The sequence below is a fragment of the Sporothrix brasiliensis genome (assembly GCF_000820605.1).
Source record: "Sporothrix brasiliensis 5110 chromosome Unknown Cont20, whole genome shotgun sequence".
NCBI lineage: Eukaryota > Fungi > Ascomycota > Sordariomycetes > Ophiostomatales > Ophiostomataceae > Sporothrix > Sporothrix brasiliensis.
The window spans coordinates 2,015,046-2,031,051 of NW_024467139.1; the positions used below are offsets into that span (position 1 = coordinate 2,015,046).

At 53.0% G+C, this 16,006-nt stretch overlaps 5 protein-coding genes across 5 annotated transcripts; 3 read left to right on the plus strand and 2 right to left on the minus strand.

Annotated features, from left to right (window-relative positions):
• Positions 1–85: 85 nt before the first annotated feature.
• Positions 86–928, plus strand: SPBR_07729 (uncharacterized protein; the record flags this gene model as incomplete). The annotated part of the gene is made up of 3 exons (XM_040765983.1): positions 86–313; positions 400–738; positions 845–928. 3 exons carry the CDS (start codon positions 86–88, stop codon positions 926–928), a joined length of 651 nt encoding a protein of 216 aa, XP_040616534.1.
• Positions 929–1,774: 846 nt separating this feature from the next.
• SPBR_07234 (uncharacterized protein) lies at positions 1,775–3,200 on the plus strand (the record flags this gene model as incomplete). The annotated part of the gene is made up of 3 exons (XM_040765488.1): positions 1,775–1,961; positions 2,033–2,116; positions 2,254–3,200. The coding sequence occupies 3 exons, from the start codon at positions 1,775–1,777 to the stop codon at positions 3,198–3,200; spliced, it is 1,218 nt and encodes a 405-aa protein (XP_040616535.1).
• Positions 3,201–3,956: 756 nt separating this feature from the next.
• On the plus strand, positions 3,957–4,841 carry SPBR_07689 (copper homeostasis protein; the record flags this gene model as incomplete). The annotated part of the gene is made up of 1 exon (XM_040765943.1): positions 3,957–4,841. One exon carries the CDS (start codon positions 3,957–3,959, stop codon positions 4,839–4,841), a length of 885 nt encoding a protein of 294 aa, XP_040616536.1.
• A 229-nt stretch (positions 4,842–5,070) lies between these two features.
• On the minus strand, positions 5,071–5,607 carry SPBR_07914 (uncharacterized protein; the record flags this gene model as incomplete). Its single annotated transcript, XM_040766168.1, has 1 exon — positions 5,071–5,607. One exon carries the CDS (start codon positions 5,605–5,607, stop codon positions 5,071–5,073), a length of 537 nt encoding a protein of 178 aa, XP_040616537.1.
• A 1,834-nt stretch (positions 5,608–7,441) lies between these two features.
• SPBR_07628 (uncharacterized protein) lies at positions 7,442–8,398 on the minus strand (the record flags this gene model as incomplete). The annotated part of the gene is made up of 1 exon (XM_040765882.1): positions 7,442–8,398. The coding sequence occupies one exon, from the start codon at positions 8,396–8,398 to the stop codon at positions 7,442–7,444; it is 957 nt and encodes a 318-aa protein (XP_040616538.1).
• Between the last annotated feature and the right edge of the window lie 7,608 nt (positions 8,399–16,006).

Consider the following 16,006-nt stretch of genomic DNA (forward strand, 5'->3'; position numbering starts at 1 on the left):
TTGTCGATATCGACTCTGTAGAGCTTTCCAAGCATACGCCGTACGCCTGGATAAAAGCAGAAGATAACTACCGACGCTCCTCAAAATGAATCTCAACTTGTCGGCCTCCGTCAACGTCTTCCGTCTGCTGGCGAGGCCGGCGTTGTGCCTGCCTCATGGCGTGGTGGCGACATTCAACGACATTCCCATTCCGCTCGACAGTGCGTTTGTAGCTCGGACGGGCGGCCGCAAGCCCGAGATCAAGGCCGTCGTGCTCGACAAGGACGACTGCTTTGCCTTTCCCGAGAGCAGCGAGGTGTATCCGGCATATGAGGTGAGGCTGGGCGGGGTATATCGGGAGAACAAAGGCGAAGAGAGGACAACGTCACAACTGACTCGTGGCTCGGGCCTTTCTGGCAGCAACACTTTAAGAAACTGCGCGAGGCGTACCCCGGCCGGAAGCTTCTCATCGTGTCTAACACGGCGGGCGCACTGAGCCACGACAAGGACCGCAGTCTGCTGGCGACCGTGGAGGCGAGCACAGGCGTCGCGGTGCTGCCCCATGCGACCAAGAAGCCCGGCTGTGGCGACGAGATCATGGCCTACTTTCGTGCGCACCCAGAAACAGGCGTGACAGCACCCAACCAGATTGCCGTCGTCGGCGACCGGCTGACAACGGATATGATGCTGGCCAACACAATGGGCGGTTGGGGATTGTGGGTGCGTGAGGGTGTCGTGGCGCCTCGGAAGAAGAGTGTGGTAAGTAAAATCCAAGGTGGGATGAAATGTAAAGACGTAAGAGGGGCAGGAGGGTATGCTTTGGTGTTGTCGTTGTCTTGTCACTATGTTGTCACTAACAACGTAGTTTGCTCGCTTGGAACGACGGCTCGCCGACTCACTGACAGCGCGCGGTTACGAAGCACCACTGCCATCAAGTCCATTTGAATAATGCTGACTATGTGGCTGCTGGACATTGAGCTTTCCACCATTGAAGAATCATGGAGGAAAGTCTATTGAAAAGGCACTCCGAAGATGCTCCCGTCTTGGCTGATTTCAGCGTCACTTGCTGTCACTTTGCTCTCACTTTCACGTCAAGAAGCTAGACAGCCCACACAGTCGGGGCATCGACTTGGCTTCGGACGGAAGAATATGTGGTCATGAGGACGTTGCAGGACGATAAAGTTGGCCAAGAATCGTCCTTGTGCGAGAATATGCAACCAAATTCCTCGCTCATGGTCGTTCCCTCCTTTTTGAAGCTCACTTTGCTGCTTCCTAGATTGCCATAAATATTCTCTCAAATATCGTGACAGCTCCTTTTCTCAACATCATCTTCGCCAGCCTTTGTCCTCTCCACGTCTTTCGTCGCTTTCTTTTCATCATCACAACGCCACGTTTCAACATACTTAACAATCGTCCAACAGCTCACGACTCGAAGCTCGTCATATCTCGATCACCGACCGTCCTTCGTCATCCAGGCATCTTGGTGCGCGATGCTGAGCACTTTCTTTTGACCTTCTTCTTTTCTCTTTCGCCATCTCTGTACTCTCATCGTTTTGTAAACTGGTGTATTTATTACTGTACCATCCTCGCTTCTCTTCCGCCCTCATTCTTTGTGCCTTTGTCTGCATACCTGTCTCTCCACTTCCTTCTGTCTGTGCATTTGACTGCCACTTCTATTCTATTTTGTCAAGCATTTTGACACGCACTCCTGCGGGTTTGCCAACGTACTTCCTGGGCACTTCCTGGCTTTCTTTCCCACTTCACAGTTACGACAACAAGGCACTCTTCCGCAGCCATGGGAGGTAAGGTCTGGTCTGAGGAGGAAGAACGAGTGTTCTGGACCGAGATCATTCCATCCTCCAAGAAGCGGCAGCTCTATTCTCGCCCCAGTCGCGAGCCTCACGGCTGGGAGTCTCTTCGGAAGGTGATGCAGGACAGAATGGGGAGCCTGGCGCGGCGCACCTATACGGCCCTCATGTTGTGTGAGATTTCCTCTTTCTCCATCGCTCATCACATTTCTTTCTGCTTTTCAGGCCTACTAACGATTCTTAAGACGAGCATTTCTTCCAAAACTGTGTTCTCGAGCGGTTCTCGCCCAATGCTGCCCGCTTTGTGCGGTCGTACATTGCAGACGAACGTATGCTTCTTCCATCTGCCGCCTTCTATATGACCCTGCTATTCTTCTTCTTTTTCCTCATTATCGAAGACAGCTTCGATATGCCTCTCAATCTGATCCCAATCTGAAGGAGGCCCATGACTAATCGTTTCCTCTAGGCCTCACAACTGGCCACGCGCCGATTCAACGCAGCCGTACTGCCCAAAACTCTGTGCGGCGTGGTATTCTGGTCGGTGACTCAGTTCGCCTTCCGTCGAACCGCGCGCGTTTTGCTGAGCTCCGCCTTGCAGCCAGTGCTGACACAGTGACGCAACCATTCAGACAGCACCGCAGCGCATACTACGATACGGGCTCGGCTCACCAGAGGACGACCACCCTGTCTGGGCTGGGCTACACGGCAACAAAGACTGCCAATGGCGGTACCAATGACGGAGCAGACGCGGCAGATGCTGCAGGCGTCGGTAGATTTGACATCGGCTTGGCTGCTGCGCCGAGAGATACTTCCGCCGCACTGACGCTCCCCGCGCTCTCTTCGCTCGGACTCCCCGGCCACTTCGCCCAAGATCCACTCGTATTCACAATGCCGTCCTTGTCGGCGATCATGTCTCTTCCGCTCCTTCAGCCGCCAGCTTTCTCTAGCATGCCGCCTCCGACTCATTCAACAGAGCCTCTTCGACTGACTCATGTGCCTCTCCCCGACAACATCCAGGAGATGCAACGGCAAGGTGGCCCGAAGCCCTTGCCGGCTCAGAGCTACGTTGACGGTTTGTTATTTCCTCAGCAGCGGAAAGACCAACGCCAAGACCGACAGCAGGACCAGGGCCGGCAGGAGCTGAGTCTCGAGCCAAGTGTGACACGATCTGCGATGGCGGACGTTGGTCCGGTGGGTGGCGGTTTGTTGTCGGTCCGTGACCTGCTGCTGCCCGTGTCGGCGCCGATGCAGGTGGCAATGTCTTCAGAACCAAGGTCCACTTCCCCCACGATCACCCCATCCGCCATGGATGAACAGCTGTCCGCTGCAAATGACTGGCAGTCTGCCATCGACGAAATTAAGGAAGACGAAGAGGCAGACAGCATGTTTGTCAGCCAATGGCCCCAAGAGTAGGACATGGTAACCCCCCCCTCCCCCCCCCCCCTCCCACACCATGTCTTTTCTACGCTGTCCCCGATCTCTTTGCACATTTATTGTTTTGTCCTTTCGTTATTAGTTTTACTGGTGAGTTTTCTACCTTTTTGCAAACACCTCGGCAGGAATCATGACCGGCGTCGTCGAGAAGCATGGACTTCTGATACTGCTTTTCACTTTTGGGATAATTGTTTTGAGCATTGGTGCACGGTGATTTGGCTTGGGAGCAGGGATAGGATGCATTGGCAAGGAAAGCACTCTAACTTCACGGCGCCTTGAAGGATTGAACGATTTCGATATCTATTTGGTTTTTGGTTTTGTGTTGCGTCGACTTAAGTCCTTTTGTTGAACATCTCTCCTAACTCCTTGTCTTTTGCGATGTCTTACCAAATGAAATTATTTCTTACCTTTCTTGTGCTTGCAGTGTTGAGTGTCAGTGTTGATGGATTACCGTTATTCTACCAAGTGTCGTTGAGAAAACTGGAGCAAGAGGGTCTGGGAGTGGCCCTGATGTCATACATAAATTGGACACGGGAATCGTTGCACCTTTTATATTAGTCGCGGTTGCAGGCCCCACATTTTACATCACACCGAACGACATTGACTACTGGACAACTCACGGATCAACCTTCCATCTTCAATTCACTTTTCAGTTGACTCTTCAGCTGTCAAAGTATATGGCCACATTCCCCGCTTCGACCTTGCTACAGAACAAAACAAATCGCAGGCCAGAACATGCCCGCCGTATTTGAGATCCCCGTCTTCTCGGCGGCAGCGGCCAAAGTCGCCGTCGAACACGGCGCCACGCGCCTCGAAGTCAACCGCACAGGCTCCTATGCTGCTGGCGGACTCACACCGACACGTGCTGAAGTTGAGGCCGTGTCGTCGGCTCTTGGCCCCACGTCAACCGTCCCATTGCGCGTCATGATCCGACCGCGGGGGCCGCCGTCGTCGGATTTGGGCGAGCCCGACTTCTTGTATACCGACGACGAGTTTCGCGAGATGCGCAGCGACCTCGAAGCCTTTGTAGCCAGTGGTTTGTTACGAGCAACGCGCGGCGACGGCTTTGTCTTTGGCATTCTTGCGAGAGAAGACGGCAAAGATGGGCAAGTCCGCATTGACGCCGACCGCAATCGCCAGCTCGTGCAGGCCGCCGAGCCGTACGCATGCGTCTTCCATCGGGCGTTCGACCTGGTTCTGGGCAGCGATGCGACAAACCACGCGGCCGAAGAAGGGTTGGCTGCCCTGCGCGACTGTGGCTTTGCGGGCGTGCTGACAGCCGGCGGGCCGGGCAAGGGCGGCGCTGTCGACCATGCAGACACATTGCAGGCACTGGTCGCTGCCGAACGGGACGTGGCCGGCGCAGCCCAGGCGCGGCCACATGCGAGCATTGAGATTGTCGTGGGCGGTGGTGTGCGCAGCCAGAATGTGAGCACGCTGGAAAAGGCCATTTTGGGTGCGAAAAAGGAGGAGGGCCGCCACACCAGCGTGGTGTCGTTCCACTCATCGTGTCTGGAAGACGCGGCAGCAGCAACGGCAAAGGGTGCCGAGGCCGAGACGGTTAGCGGCGAGGAGGTCCGCCGGATACATGCGGCGCTGGGATCTGTGGAGGGATGGTAGAAATTTCATTGTGGATGGGATGAATGCATTATAGACGTGTACCTAATTACATTATGGTGGCCATTCTAGGCCGTGATAGTATAAAGGGAGCCACTTAGCTGCGGTCACTGTGTTCCTCGCCCCATATCGTTGTCCCAAAGCTATGACCGTAAAACTACATGGGGAACACCCAAATCGCATCGCTGCGGTAAAGTCTAAATCTTCCGTCTCGGTCTTCCTTTTCTTCTCCTTAACGCTGAGGCTCAGGGCAAGGCCACCGCCGATTCGCGTCCTCTTCGTCTTCGTAGTCTCCCTCGGTCCCCTCGTCGTCCTGGTCTTCCTCCTTGTCGCCCTCTTTATCACGGTCTTCAACCGCACTCATGGGATTGGGATCCATAAAGTCGTGGATGTTAAAGGCGGTCGTGACTCTGCTGAGCTGACTAAAGTCATAGTCACCATAACCATAGTAGCTAAGGTCGTGTTGTGTTTGTGTCTGGTCGTCTTGCTCTGTCTCGACGTCCTTTGACGTAGCCTCTTCGGCTTGCTTTGTTAGGCTGTCACCTGTATCTTTTGGTAGATAGTTGTCGGTACTTTGCCAGCTGCTAGAAGCAGCTGCAATGCTTTGAGGGAATGCATCCTCTTCTTCGCTGTCCTCCTCCTCGTCGCCGTAGTCGTAGCGGTCAAAGAAGCGTATGTCGCCGCCGTCGTACCACTCCCCCGACTCGTCGTCGAAGCGATAGTGCATATCACTTCCCGTGTACACGCGGAGGTAAGGCTTGATGGTCATTGTAGTGGACCTTGCAGAAGTCATTGTTGCGGTCATATTCTTGGGTGAGGCGCCGTTTCTCTTTTGAGAGTCCGTTTTGGCAGAATTTTGAGTTAGTCGAGTTTGCGAGCAAAGTGAGATGTTTTGGTTGCCTTTATTTGTTTATAGATAAAGAGAACATGGATGACAAAAAAGCAGATGATTTGAGGTGTTTGTCAGATGACGCAGGCTGTGAGGTGATGGATCGCACGTGTTGTACAGGTGAGATTTCGTATTATCCGTGTAAGACAAGAGAGTCAACAGATTATATTTCTTGTGTATTTTTTTCCCTCGCAGGATACGAAAAGGTGGGCTTCAACATATATACATAAACGAAAGTCTCAAAACCCAGCGAAGCACATGCCCGTTTGACCCTTTTTGCCGACGCATGCAGTGACGAGGCAATTAGGACGAATGTATGGTGATGCCTACGGTCGAGGAGTCTGACAGCGAAATTCAGCAGCAAACGCACCGAGTCACGGGGCGATGCCGCTGTAAGCGGGCTTAGACACCTAGTCACCCAGATGGTCGGGGCGTTTGGTGGAGAGAAGTAACGTCATGGGGGCCGGGGGACCGAAAGAGCGAAAGGCAATGGCGAACCAAGCATTTGGGACCAAATGAGATATGCTGAAACGCTTGCCGGCAGGCGAAAACCAGACAAACAGCGAGGGCTCCCACAAAGTCCACTCGCCTATTCGCTGGGTTTCAAGGCTCTGAGTGTTTTGGCGGGCTTTGAGCGCTGAAAAGGGTGCGCTCTTTTCCTCATTCTTCATGCTGTTTGCTTGTTCAGCAGGTTAAATGTGGCTGGTCGACTGAACATTAGGGCGGGAAGTCCGACGCCGAGGTTGCTCCAAAGCTTGAAACGGACGACCCGTACGAAGATTCTCGTAAGGGACGTGTGCCTCTGTAATCATGCAGAGAATGCCCTGGAAGGGTTTGTGCAGGCCCTGAAAACAGGAAGAGACGGAGGGAGAGGTGGGAAGGGGACGAGGATGAAGAGACAGGGGGTGCGATTGGCTGACCGATGGTCGACCGTTGCCTGGGTCTGTTCTTGGCTGGGTTTGACTGGATGAGCCAGTAAAAATAGAACATGCGTTTCTTTCGGGCGTCAAAGCCCACTGCGAAGGCAAAAACGTCAACCACGACGACGACGTGCATATAGGCAACCGAATTTTCAGTGGAATGGCATTTGGGTGGCTGAACGGCCGCCACGAAAAAAACAGGCAAAGACAAGAAGTGGAAAATCGCTCGAATGCGAAAACGGACAAGATTTCAACAAAAAAGCCTGAAACGGATTGTGATGAAAGTTGGGAAGTTGCTTGTCTCCTTGCGAATTGCTCGTGAAAGGTGTCTCGAACTATCGTGGCTCGTGTAGATTTCAGCCGACTTGGGCCACTTGTGGCCGCTTGCCTTCGAGGCCTCCTCAGCCTCGTCTCCCCGTCTCGCAATTCCTGCAGCTGCCGCGCTCGGAGGTATCGGCGGTGGCAACAAGGGCCAGCATCGAGATTTCTGGCAGGACCTATTGCAGTCGTGGCTCCGGGCTCCATCGGATTCCTTTGATCTAGGAATATCATCCGTGGTCTGTCCTCCCGCGCTTTCCCCCCAGAGAGCTGCGTGGCGCTTTTCAAAACGATCCGTACAGACTGACGGGAAAGCGTGGATAAGCACCGCAGGGTTGCTGGGGCAGTGTCTGCTCTTCCTGCCACTGGAAATGGGGCACAGCAGGTACCTTGCGCCAGGGGCACGATACAACCGGGAATCAACGCATAGATGCATGTGGTAGCTGTTATTAATTCCCATCCGCTTTCCTCTTTTTTCACTGGTTCGGGCGCTTGGTGGTCTCTGCCTTGCCGCTGCCGTTGCCGGCTCTCCCAGAAAGACTTGACAGGATTGACTTGCTCGCATGCGCCCGGCGTGCTCGTCGTTCTTGAATGCGGGCAGCAGCTATCGACGACGATGGCGATGGCGACGAAGACGACGACGCCGCCAACTCTGAGTCGTACCCGGCCGCCGGCTGCCGCGTCCGCCAGTCGCACAGCGCTGCGGACGACGCGCTCTCAGGTACGACGGCTCGCAGCGCATTGTACACGAACGTGTCGCGGTAGTTGTCGGTGTTGGCTGATACAATGGTCGCCATGCCCGAAGGACCCTCGTCACGGTCCCGAGGCCACGGTCCGCGGAGCGGGTTACTGCGGACGACCGTGCGGTGGTGGTAGTCGATGCTGGGGAAGACGCTGACCACGAACGAGCGCTGATGGATGGGGGAGGACGATGTCGACGAAGTCGACCAGTTTGGAGAGGACGAAGATGACGGCGGGGGCGGCAAGGGCGGCGAGCCGGACCTGGCGGTCGCCGTCGACATGGACGTCGTCTCAATCGGCTGCACCAACTGCGCCACCCGCGGATGGCCCCACGGCTGTGCAGCCTGCAGCGTCTCGGCCAGCAGCTCGTACTGCAGCGGACTCCGCTGGATCAGCGCTGCCGCCATGGCCGTGCTCGACGCAATGCATACAAACGAGCTGTTGTCAGCCAGCTTCTTGAACAGCTCGGCCTTGCCGTACCGCTCGAGCACGCCCAGCACAGACCGGCGCTCGGAAAGAGACGCGGGAGGTGGACGGACATTGATGAAAAGAGAACGCTGCGCGAGGTCCGCGGAAGACGACGATGAGCTTGAAGAGCTGGAAGAGCTTGAAGAGCGTGAATGAGTGTTGACCACGATCGGCCTACTCTTGATGCGACCGGCAAGAGATGACAGGCATCTGTACGGACGCATGTTGACGATGACAATTGGCAAGGTTTTGTTGTGTTTGTTTGTTTCTCTCGTCTTGGTTGACTGCTCAGTCGTTGCTTCCTTCTCGAATCGCCAAATTCACCTTTCACATTTTTAGGGCACCTTCTCCGAGTTGCGCGAGGTCACGTGTGATCGACGAGCGCTGTGGTATGCACTGACACCGCACTAACATTTAGCGGGCCATCCCGTCTTTCATCCCATTTGCCTCCGGGTTTTATGACGACTTATCGACGGGAGCACTCTCACATCAACAGTCGTGCTTTTCGTGATCTCATACAGACGCGAGGGACATCTTCAAGTTAGTTCTGATGACGAAATAAAAGGAGAATGAAAGTCATAGAAGACACGGGGGGTCTGTTTCATCACAGCCCCAGCAGCGTTGGGTCCGGAAACTTTCAGTTGCCTTCGGTCCAGTGCCCGACCATGAAATACGATGGCTGGCTTAGTATTACGCAACAAAACAGTGTAACTCGGGAGAGGCTTGCAGCAGACGACAACAAGCGGTATCAAGCAGCAACAACCTTGGCATATATTAATTACCCAGCCTTTGAAACAGCCGCTCTGGCTTTTCCCTTGTGCTTTTCATCTCTTCCACGACTTGCCTGTCTGTGTCTTCTGCTTGGTCTATTTCGGCCCCTTTTCGAGCATGGTTCATCCCGGCTTGTAGCCGAAACAGCTTAATGGCCCTGGTGTTGGGTCTTATGATGGTTGTGATATACACGGGGAAGTATACGGACACAAATTGGTTTTCTGAAGCGTTCTGTCCAACACGTACTCCACTTCAAAAGGTAAAAGGGACGGGCATGCTATCCTTTGCGGACACGGCCACAACGGTCAAAACCAATGGACAGAGCCAACTTTGACTGCATTCTTCCCTGGAGAAAGAGTGAGAGTATTTTGGGCGAAGTTTGAAAATATTGTGATCTATCACATTTTGCCACTTTTCGCACTAACAAAAAAACCGTTGACGCTTTGCCGCCGCCATTGCAGTACTCAGACATTCTAGTACCTGTGTTGCTCCAAAGGGAAACAGCGTACGAGATGAACACTGACAACAAGGCAATGCCGTCAATCGGCAAAACCTAGAAGATCTCAAGCCAATCGTTCGAGCAAAGTAGACAAACACAAGGACGGCTACTTGGCAGTAGTTACTGACAAACTGACAAACTAGCAGGGCAGCAAGTGCCAGAGGACGTGCCAACATCAATGACCGGACAATCAACATGAAAGTGAACAAAGAAATAATCGAAATGAAATGCTACAATCCATGGGTCGCCTGAATGTTGCATGATGACAATGCGCGTATCCAGGTGGTGATGACGTTGAGATCGATCATGGGTGTCTTTTGTGAAATGTGATCAACAGAGAGGACGGCAACAAGGAAAAATGAAAGGGCAATTGTGTGTGAAAAGACGTGCAGTGTGCATGAGAGAAATGATCTGTCTGACATCTGGTCTGCTTGCTTTTTTCATCTTCCTTTTGCCAAGGTATGTTTTCCACTCTTGCCAACCGAAACCCTTTTCTTTTTTCCAGCGCGTTCCCTTGCAGAAGTCCCTAGACATGGTGCTAAGCGAACCTGCAATGTTCCCGTCGATCAGTAGTATTTACTGCAGAGGAGAGCGGCAGTACCGACTGACGATCAGCGGAGATTCCTTTCCTTTTCTCCTTTTGTCTCTCCTGCTCAGCTTTGTTTCTGTATTTACTTCAATTCCAGTCACAAGTCGTCCTCGGCCATTGCCGTGGTAATGATCCCAAGACAAATGCAACAAAAAGGCGTACGGAACAGCGCCCACCGCTACTTGGTTGTGAACCGTAGTGTTATGTCCCCGTGGTTGGAAACTGTAAACCATGAGGCACAGTTATATTGTCCAATCCGTAGCTCTGGCCACGACAGAGAAATTGGAGAAATAGTGACAGTAAAGGAGTGCCGCGTCAAGGGAGATATATCCCATAACGCCATAGTGGACATGAGGTCCATTACGGAAGTCAAAGGGCCAGAAAAGCACGTCGTACAGTATGACTATACCTGGCCACCGCCGGACATTGTTCGGTAGAGACAGGTTGTACAGAACAGCGGCGAATTTCTTTTAGGGTTGTTTTTTGTGCAACAAATGGCGTTTCTACCTCAAAAATAGACTGACGTTTACAATTTACAACGATCATGAGATCTAGTGTGGCGTGCATGTCTAAACTCAGGCCTTGTGATTTGTCCAATTTTCTTGTCGACAGGGGAGTCGCCGTCCTCGGAGCTAAGTCCGTGTCAGTTGGTTCTCGGGGTCCATCCTCGCTGCCCATTGTTCTGTTGTGCCTAAGTAAATACGGATACGGGAAGGGGAAAGCGTCCATTCACCGGGCCCATAAACGAAACAACCCCGTGACAGGGTATGAAAAGAGAGAAAATGATGACAAAAATGTGGAATGTTGCTGTCAGTAAAGACGCCACAAAGTAGGAATCATACAAGTAGCCCCTCAGGAGAAGTAAACATGATGGAATGGACTGGACACGCGATGTAGAATCTATTACGGTTGCACTGTTTCTCCGACAGGGTGTATCAAAATACCACAGCCTCCATCGTTGGTCGGTCCCGAGATTTGTTGATCTCAATTGGAGTACCCAGTAAGTTAAAGCCCACTCTCAAACCTTCACCGGGGTATGGGCTCTGTGTGATCCCTGCCCAGCGGCTGCTGCCCGAACCAGACATTCTATGCTGCTCCCATACCTCTATGCATATATTCTTTCCCCACCCGTATTTACGTCGTAATATGTCGCACATATTCCGGTCGTCACCCAGGTTACTTTCGCCGCCTCACGTTTGCTTCCATTCTTTTCTTTTCTTTTTTTCTCGCTTACATCTTCCCTACCACGGCGACCACTCAAGTCACTCCTCTGCACCGCACCAATACAAGTCTTTGAACAGACACAAGAGTCGGCCAGAGATTGGCCTAGCCACCCTTCCCCCACCCCTTGTCTTCCATGCTATCCTCCCCATTGGTCGCACCAGCTGTAGCCGAACCAAGCCCGCCAGAAATAAGGACTTTGTCGACCAGGGTTGGTCTGTCACCTCGCCGATGGTTGTGTTTGAATGCCCACAGGGCTTGACCTGGTCCCAAAAGCGTGGTTCTCCCGGGAAACTGCCTCTGATCCCCTTTCCCGTTCCTCGCAATTCCGTCGACTCTATTTGTCGGATTTCATGGGTTGTTACGAGCATCCCATACGGTCGTAGTCTGTTCTGCTTGCTTAATTCGTAGGGGAAGTGTCCCGTAATACAACGGACATTCTTCTCGCCCATCCACGATTATTGACCGCCACATGTCTGGAGAGGCATTTGAACATCTGCACACCACTCCCTCGCATTTGCTTTATTCTTTTATATTTTCGTTGCGCATCTCTTTTCTTTTCTTTTCGTATATCGTCGCAAGATGTCGGCTATGACGATCGCTGCACGCACATAAACCCGTCCAATGAGCACCTGCGTCCGACCCGCGCTATAGCCACTGATTGCCTAGAGAATCTCACGCATCAATCCTCTCGTGCCTGCCTGTCAGCCACCTCGTAGCTCTCATGAATGGCTAAATAGTAAGATGCAGAGTAGCGGCGGGTTTCCTTGATTGGAGGCCACCCGGCCGCTCCTTCAATGCCGTCGGAGGAGCAGCAAAGACGAAACCAAAATGCGACACTTGGTCTCGTTAGAAGTGAGGATATTTAAGTTTTCTCGGTATCGCACCCGAGTGTACGACACTTCACTTTGGTTGAACTTTGGTAAGCCTGGAAAAGAACCACAATGTAAGATACCACCATGGGTCTGATCTTTGTTCCTTCTCTCACGGTTTTCTTTCTTGGAGAGGTTAAAGCGCCACAAGAAGATGAAAGGCGGTCTCCCTCGCACTTCCATGCGCCGCCTTCCCCCCCTCTCCACCCACACCATCCCTATTTCGTGACCTCGCTTGGAGCGCATGCCCATTCTGGATTGCATCTGTGTTCCAACCAAACTGTACCCAGCGGGTTCCCTCACGACGATTGGCTAGCAATGGTGCTTCCGGACGCCACAATTTTGGTTCTCCGCTCCCTTTGCTACTCGACGCCCTGCTGTCCTTCGTTGCTCCAAGGGAGGCTGTACGAAACATGTTGAGTTTAAGTTTGCAGCGAGTCGCGGGTACATCCTCCGTCGCAGAAGTGTGTGCTCTTTTCCTGTACCGAGTACTTGCGCGGCTCACACCTTTGAGCAGTTGTGGCAGGACTGATGATGGAACAAAAAAAGAAGTCAAAAAATCCCGCCACTGCATTCTCGCTGTCACATCCTGGCGATCACCTGGCCTTGGATGCACCCAAAACATATCTTACGTTGAACCTGGCCATGTTTTCATGATTCTACGCGAGGAGAGCTCTTGGCCCCGATGAGGAGTGTTTTCGCGGCGCCGTATCTGGCAACCCGTTTAAAGTGCTGAGCATGCTGTCACACAGAGATCAATAAGGTCTGATGCAACCAATAAACACTCACGGAGTCCATGCGTTTACGGTCTATTGTGCCGTGTCACAGTGCATTGTTCCGCCTCTACGTCTCTTCTGTCGGTTGAGCATGCAGGCCGCCGTGGCTCGAGTATGATGGAAAACTACCGAAACCCCGAAATCCAGACTCCAAACAACAATCCTTCAGATCCTCCGTAATTACTATGTCATACTCATCAGCACACTCGCCCGTCTTCAGCGCTCAGATGACCTGTGAGGCGCTGCGATTCGCCGTTTTTGCTGCTCCGCTCCGGCATCGAGATACGAATTACACACACAAAAATCCCACCACCATGGCCCCAGGACGAACTGCTGCTGTCCCAAGGTCTGCGCCCCACTGCCCACGAATTGGGTCGTTGGGTTTATTGGTACGGACTTTGGTGTTATTGGTGATTGGGCGGCAGCTCATTTCTCTTTTGTCTCGCAATGCTTCTCGTGCGTGTTTCTCGTGCTTCACGCCTTGCCTTTCGTACTCGCATCTTTTGGGCCAGTCGCTCCTCCCTTCGTGCCTGCCACCTGCCACCTGCCACCTGCCCCTGTACTGAGCTTCGTAGAACGATCGCCATCGTTCTTTCTCTGTTGCGAAACTAGCAAGAAGAGCGATGAAAAGAACAGGAAGGAGCAACTGCCTGTATTGTGCAGCAGCGTCCGGAGCGCTCTGCACATTGTACGCTGCAGTCGTAGACGATTACGATTGACCTCTGCACCTGCCCACGCTCCTGCCTTCAAGGTGCATCTTCAGCGTGTCGCTCGCGTCGCTCTTGCCTCGTCTGGCTCGTAGCAGTTGTGCCCCGTGCATGCCAAACACAGCCGTTGAGCCTCTTTCCCGTTTCTCCCTTTCTGTGTTTCCAGTCGGCCCCTTTCTGCCTTCCCCTCTCTCTCTCCAGCATTTCATCCCTTCTGCATTCCTCGCATCGCCATGGGCATCGTGCGCCCCCCCCCCCCCCCCCATGCATCTTCATACCGCCAATCTTTCCTCACTCCTCGCCTCCGCGTCCCAACATCGACTTCCCGATCTTTGTGTTTCGGTCACACCGAGCCCAGCCTATCTATCACAATCCCTATTGCCGGGTCTGTCCGACCGCCTTTTTGTTATCCTCTCATTCCGCCCTTTTTGTTTCTTCTCGTCTCTACGCCCCTCGAGTGGTACGATGAAGCCTTTACGCATCCAACAGGCTTTGTATTCACAGGTTGTTCCTTTGTCCTCTTGTCTGTATTGTCATTGTCGTCGGCAATTGGCAAGCAAACTTTACAAGGTAAGTTTCAATATGAAAAAGCGACGACGGTAATTCGTACCCAGGTTCGCATTCCACATCTCACAGTCAATTCTCAGTCTCCCATGTTGCTACCCACCGCTTCCCCTGTCTCCCTGCAGCCTTCCAATTTCCCCCATTATTGGGGGTCCCTTCCGGGTCCTTCCTGGTCGACACGCTGATTTCTCCCTCCACTCCAGCCAGGCCGACCCGGCGTCAAGCCTTTACCCGTCCTAGCCATCCTAGCCCCGAAACGCTTTCGCCAGCTCCACCGTAGAGGACATGTGCATATCCAGATGATATGTAAGATATTATCTTGCCACTGAATCGTTAACATTGTGAACAACAATGATGGACCCGCCCAAATACGGAGTGCTTCTGGTCTATGCACTGCCCACAACCAGAATGTTTCTCAGGTTTATCTCTTCGACAGTGAATACAACACGAAAAAAAAAAAAATAGAAAGAAACGTCTTGTCCCATCACCTTTTCAAGAGCCACGCCTCCGTTTTCTATGGGGGCTAGGTCTGGCCTCTTCCGTTTCCTGGGGGGTGTCATTGTCCCTCCCATCTCCACCAAAACTCAGATATCCACACACCCGTCCACCCACGCCCTTGTCTCTCTCAAGCTCACGACCTGGCCTTCACCCTTTTTCGTCTACTCATGCCCTGTCTCTCCTTTTTGACCAGTGAGTAGCGTCTTCTAACCAAGTGTTTGTCAAGTATTATCCCATCGAGTCCCAGCACTGCTGCGGCCCCACAAACTACGAACCTTGTCCAAAAGAACCGCGGAGACTCGCTGTAAACCTCAAATCCCAAGCGAGGGGACGGCTGGGCCTGAAAGGATCGTCTTCCCGACGACGGCGGGATACTACCACGACCAAACCACGGAGTAGCCAAGAAAAGAGGGGACCACCGACAGAAACACGGCCAGGCGTTTCTTCTCCAGTGAACAAACCTTCCTTCTTTACCTTGTTGGTCCCATCGTGCTGTCTCCGTCTCTTTTCCTTCGCAGTCTGCATCGTGCGTTTGTCAACACTGCCGACTTTACGACGTTCTTGGCCTCGACTCCCATCTTTCAACTGTCGACATTGAACCAGACGGCTACGCCTCAGACGCCAACGCTTTCACTCAGGCCTCTCGTCGTCTCTCTTGTGGGCTTCCGCTCTGCTACTCTTTCACTGCAGCCACCCGCATTCTGCTTTCCGCGTTCTTGATCGTCCTTCTCACCACATTTGTCGTCTCCTCCTGCCAATCGATCGTTATTTCGCACGATCCACCTTGTCGTGTAACACTCGCCTTTTATCCCGCCTCTTTGTCTTTTTCTCTCTCACTATCTCACTCTCTCACTCTCTGTCGTCTCCTTCTCTCACGCCCACCTCCTCATTTCCTCGTCTGGCTTCCCCAAGTTGCACAGTCGTATATCCTGTGTACGCCCTCCTGCGTCTCCTGGCGCCTGGCACTGGGCCTCACTTTGTGTTCCCTGTATCCCGTACACCTTGCGCCTTCGCCCTCGTCTTAGACACTTTGTGTTTCATTCGCTCTCTCTCTCCTTCTTCGGTCTTGCGTTCCATCGTCTTCGTCTCTTCACATTCTCACCTTATCGCCGTCTCATTTTTTATCTCTCGTCCGGTCCATGGTGTCTCGTCTTGTGAGCATCAGCATTGCTCTGACACCACAATCGTGAACTGTACGGCCAATCAACAAACTCGCCGAATGGACCAGCAGCGATAACATGGCCAAATAGTATCAAACACCCAACGGGTTGCCCGAAATTGACGACGCTGTTGTCGTGAGGCCGTGGGCCCCGTCGTCCCCATCCACATTGAGGG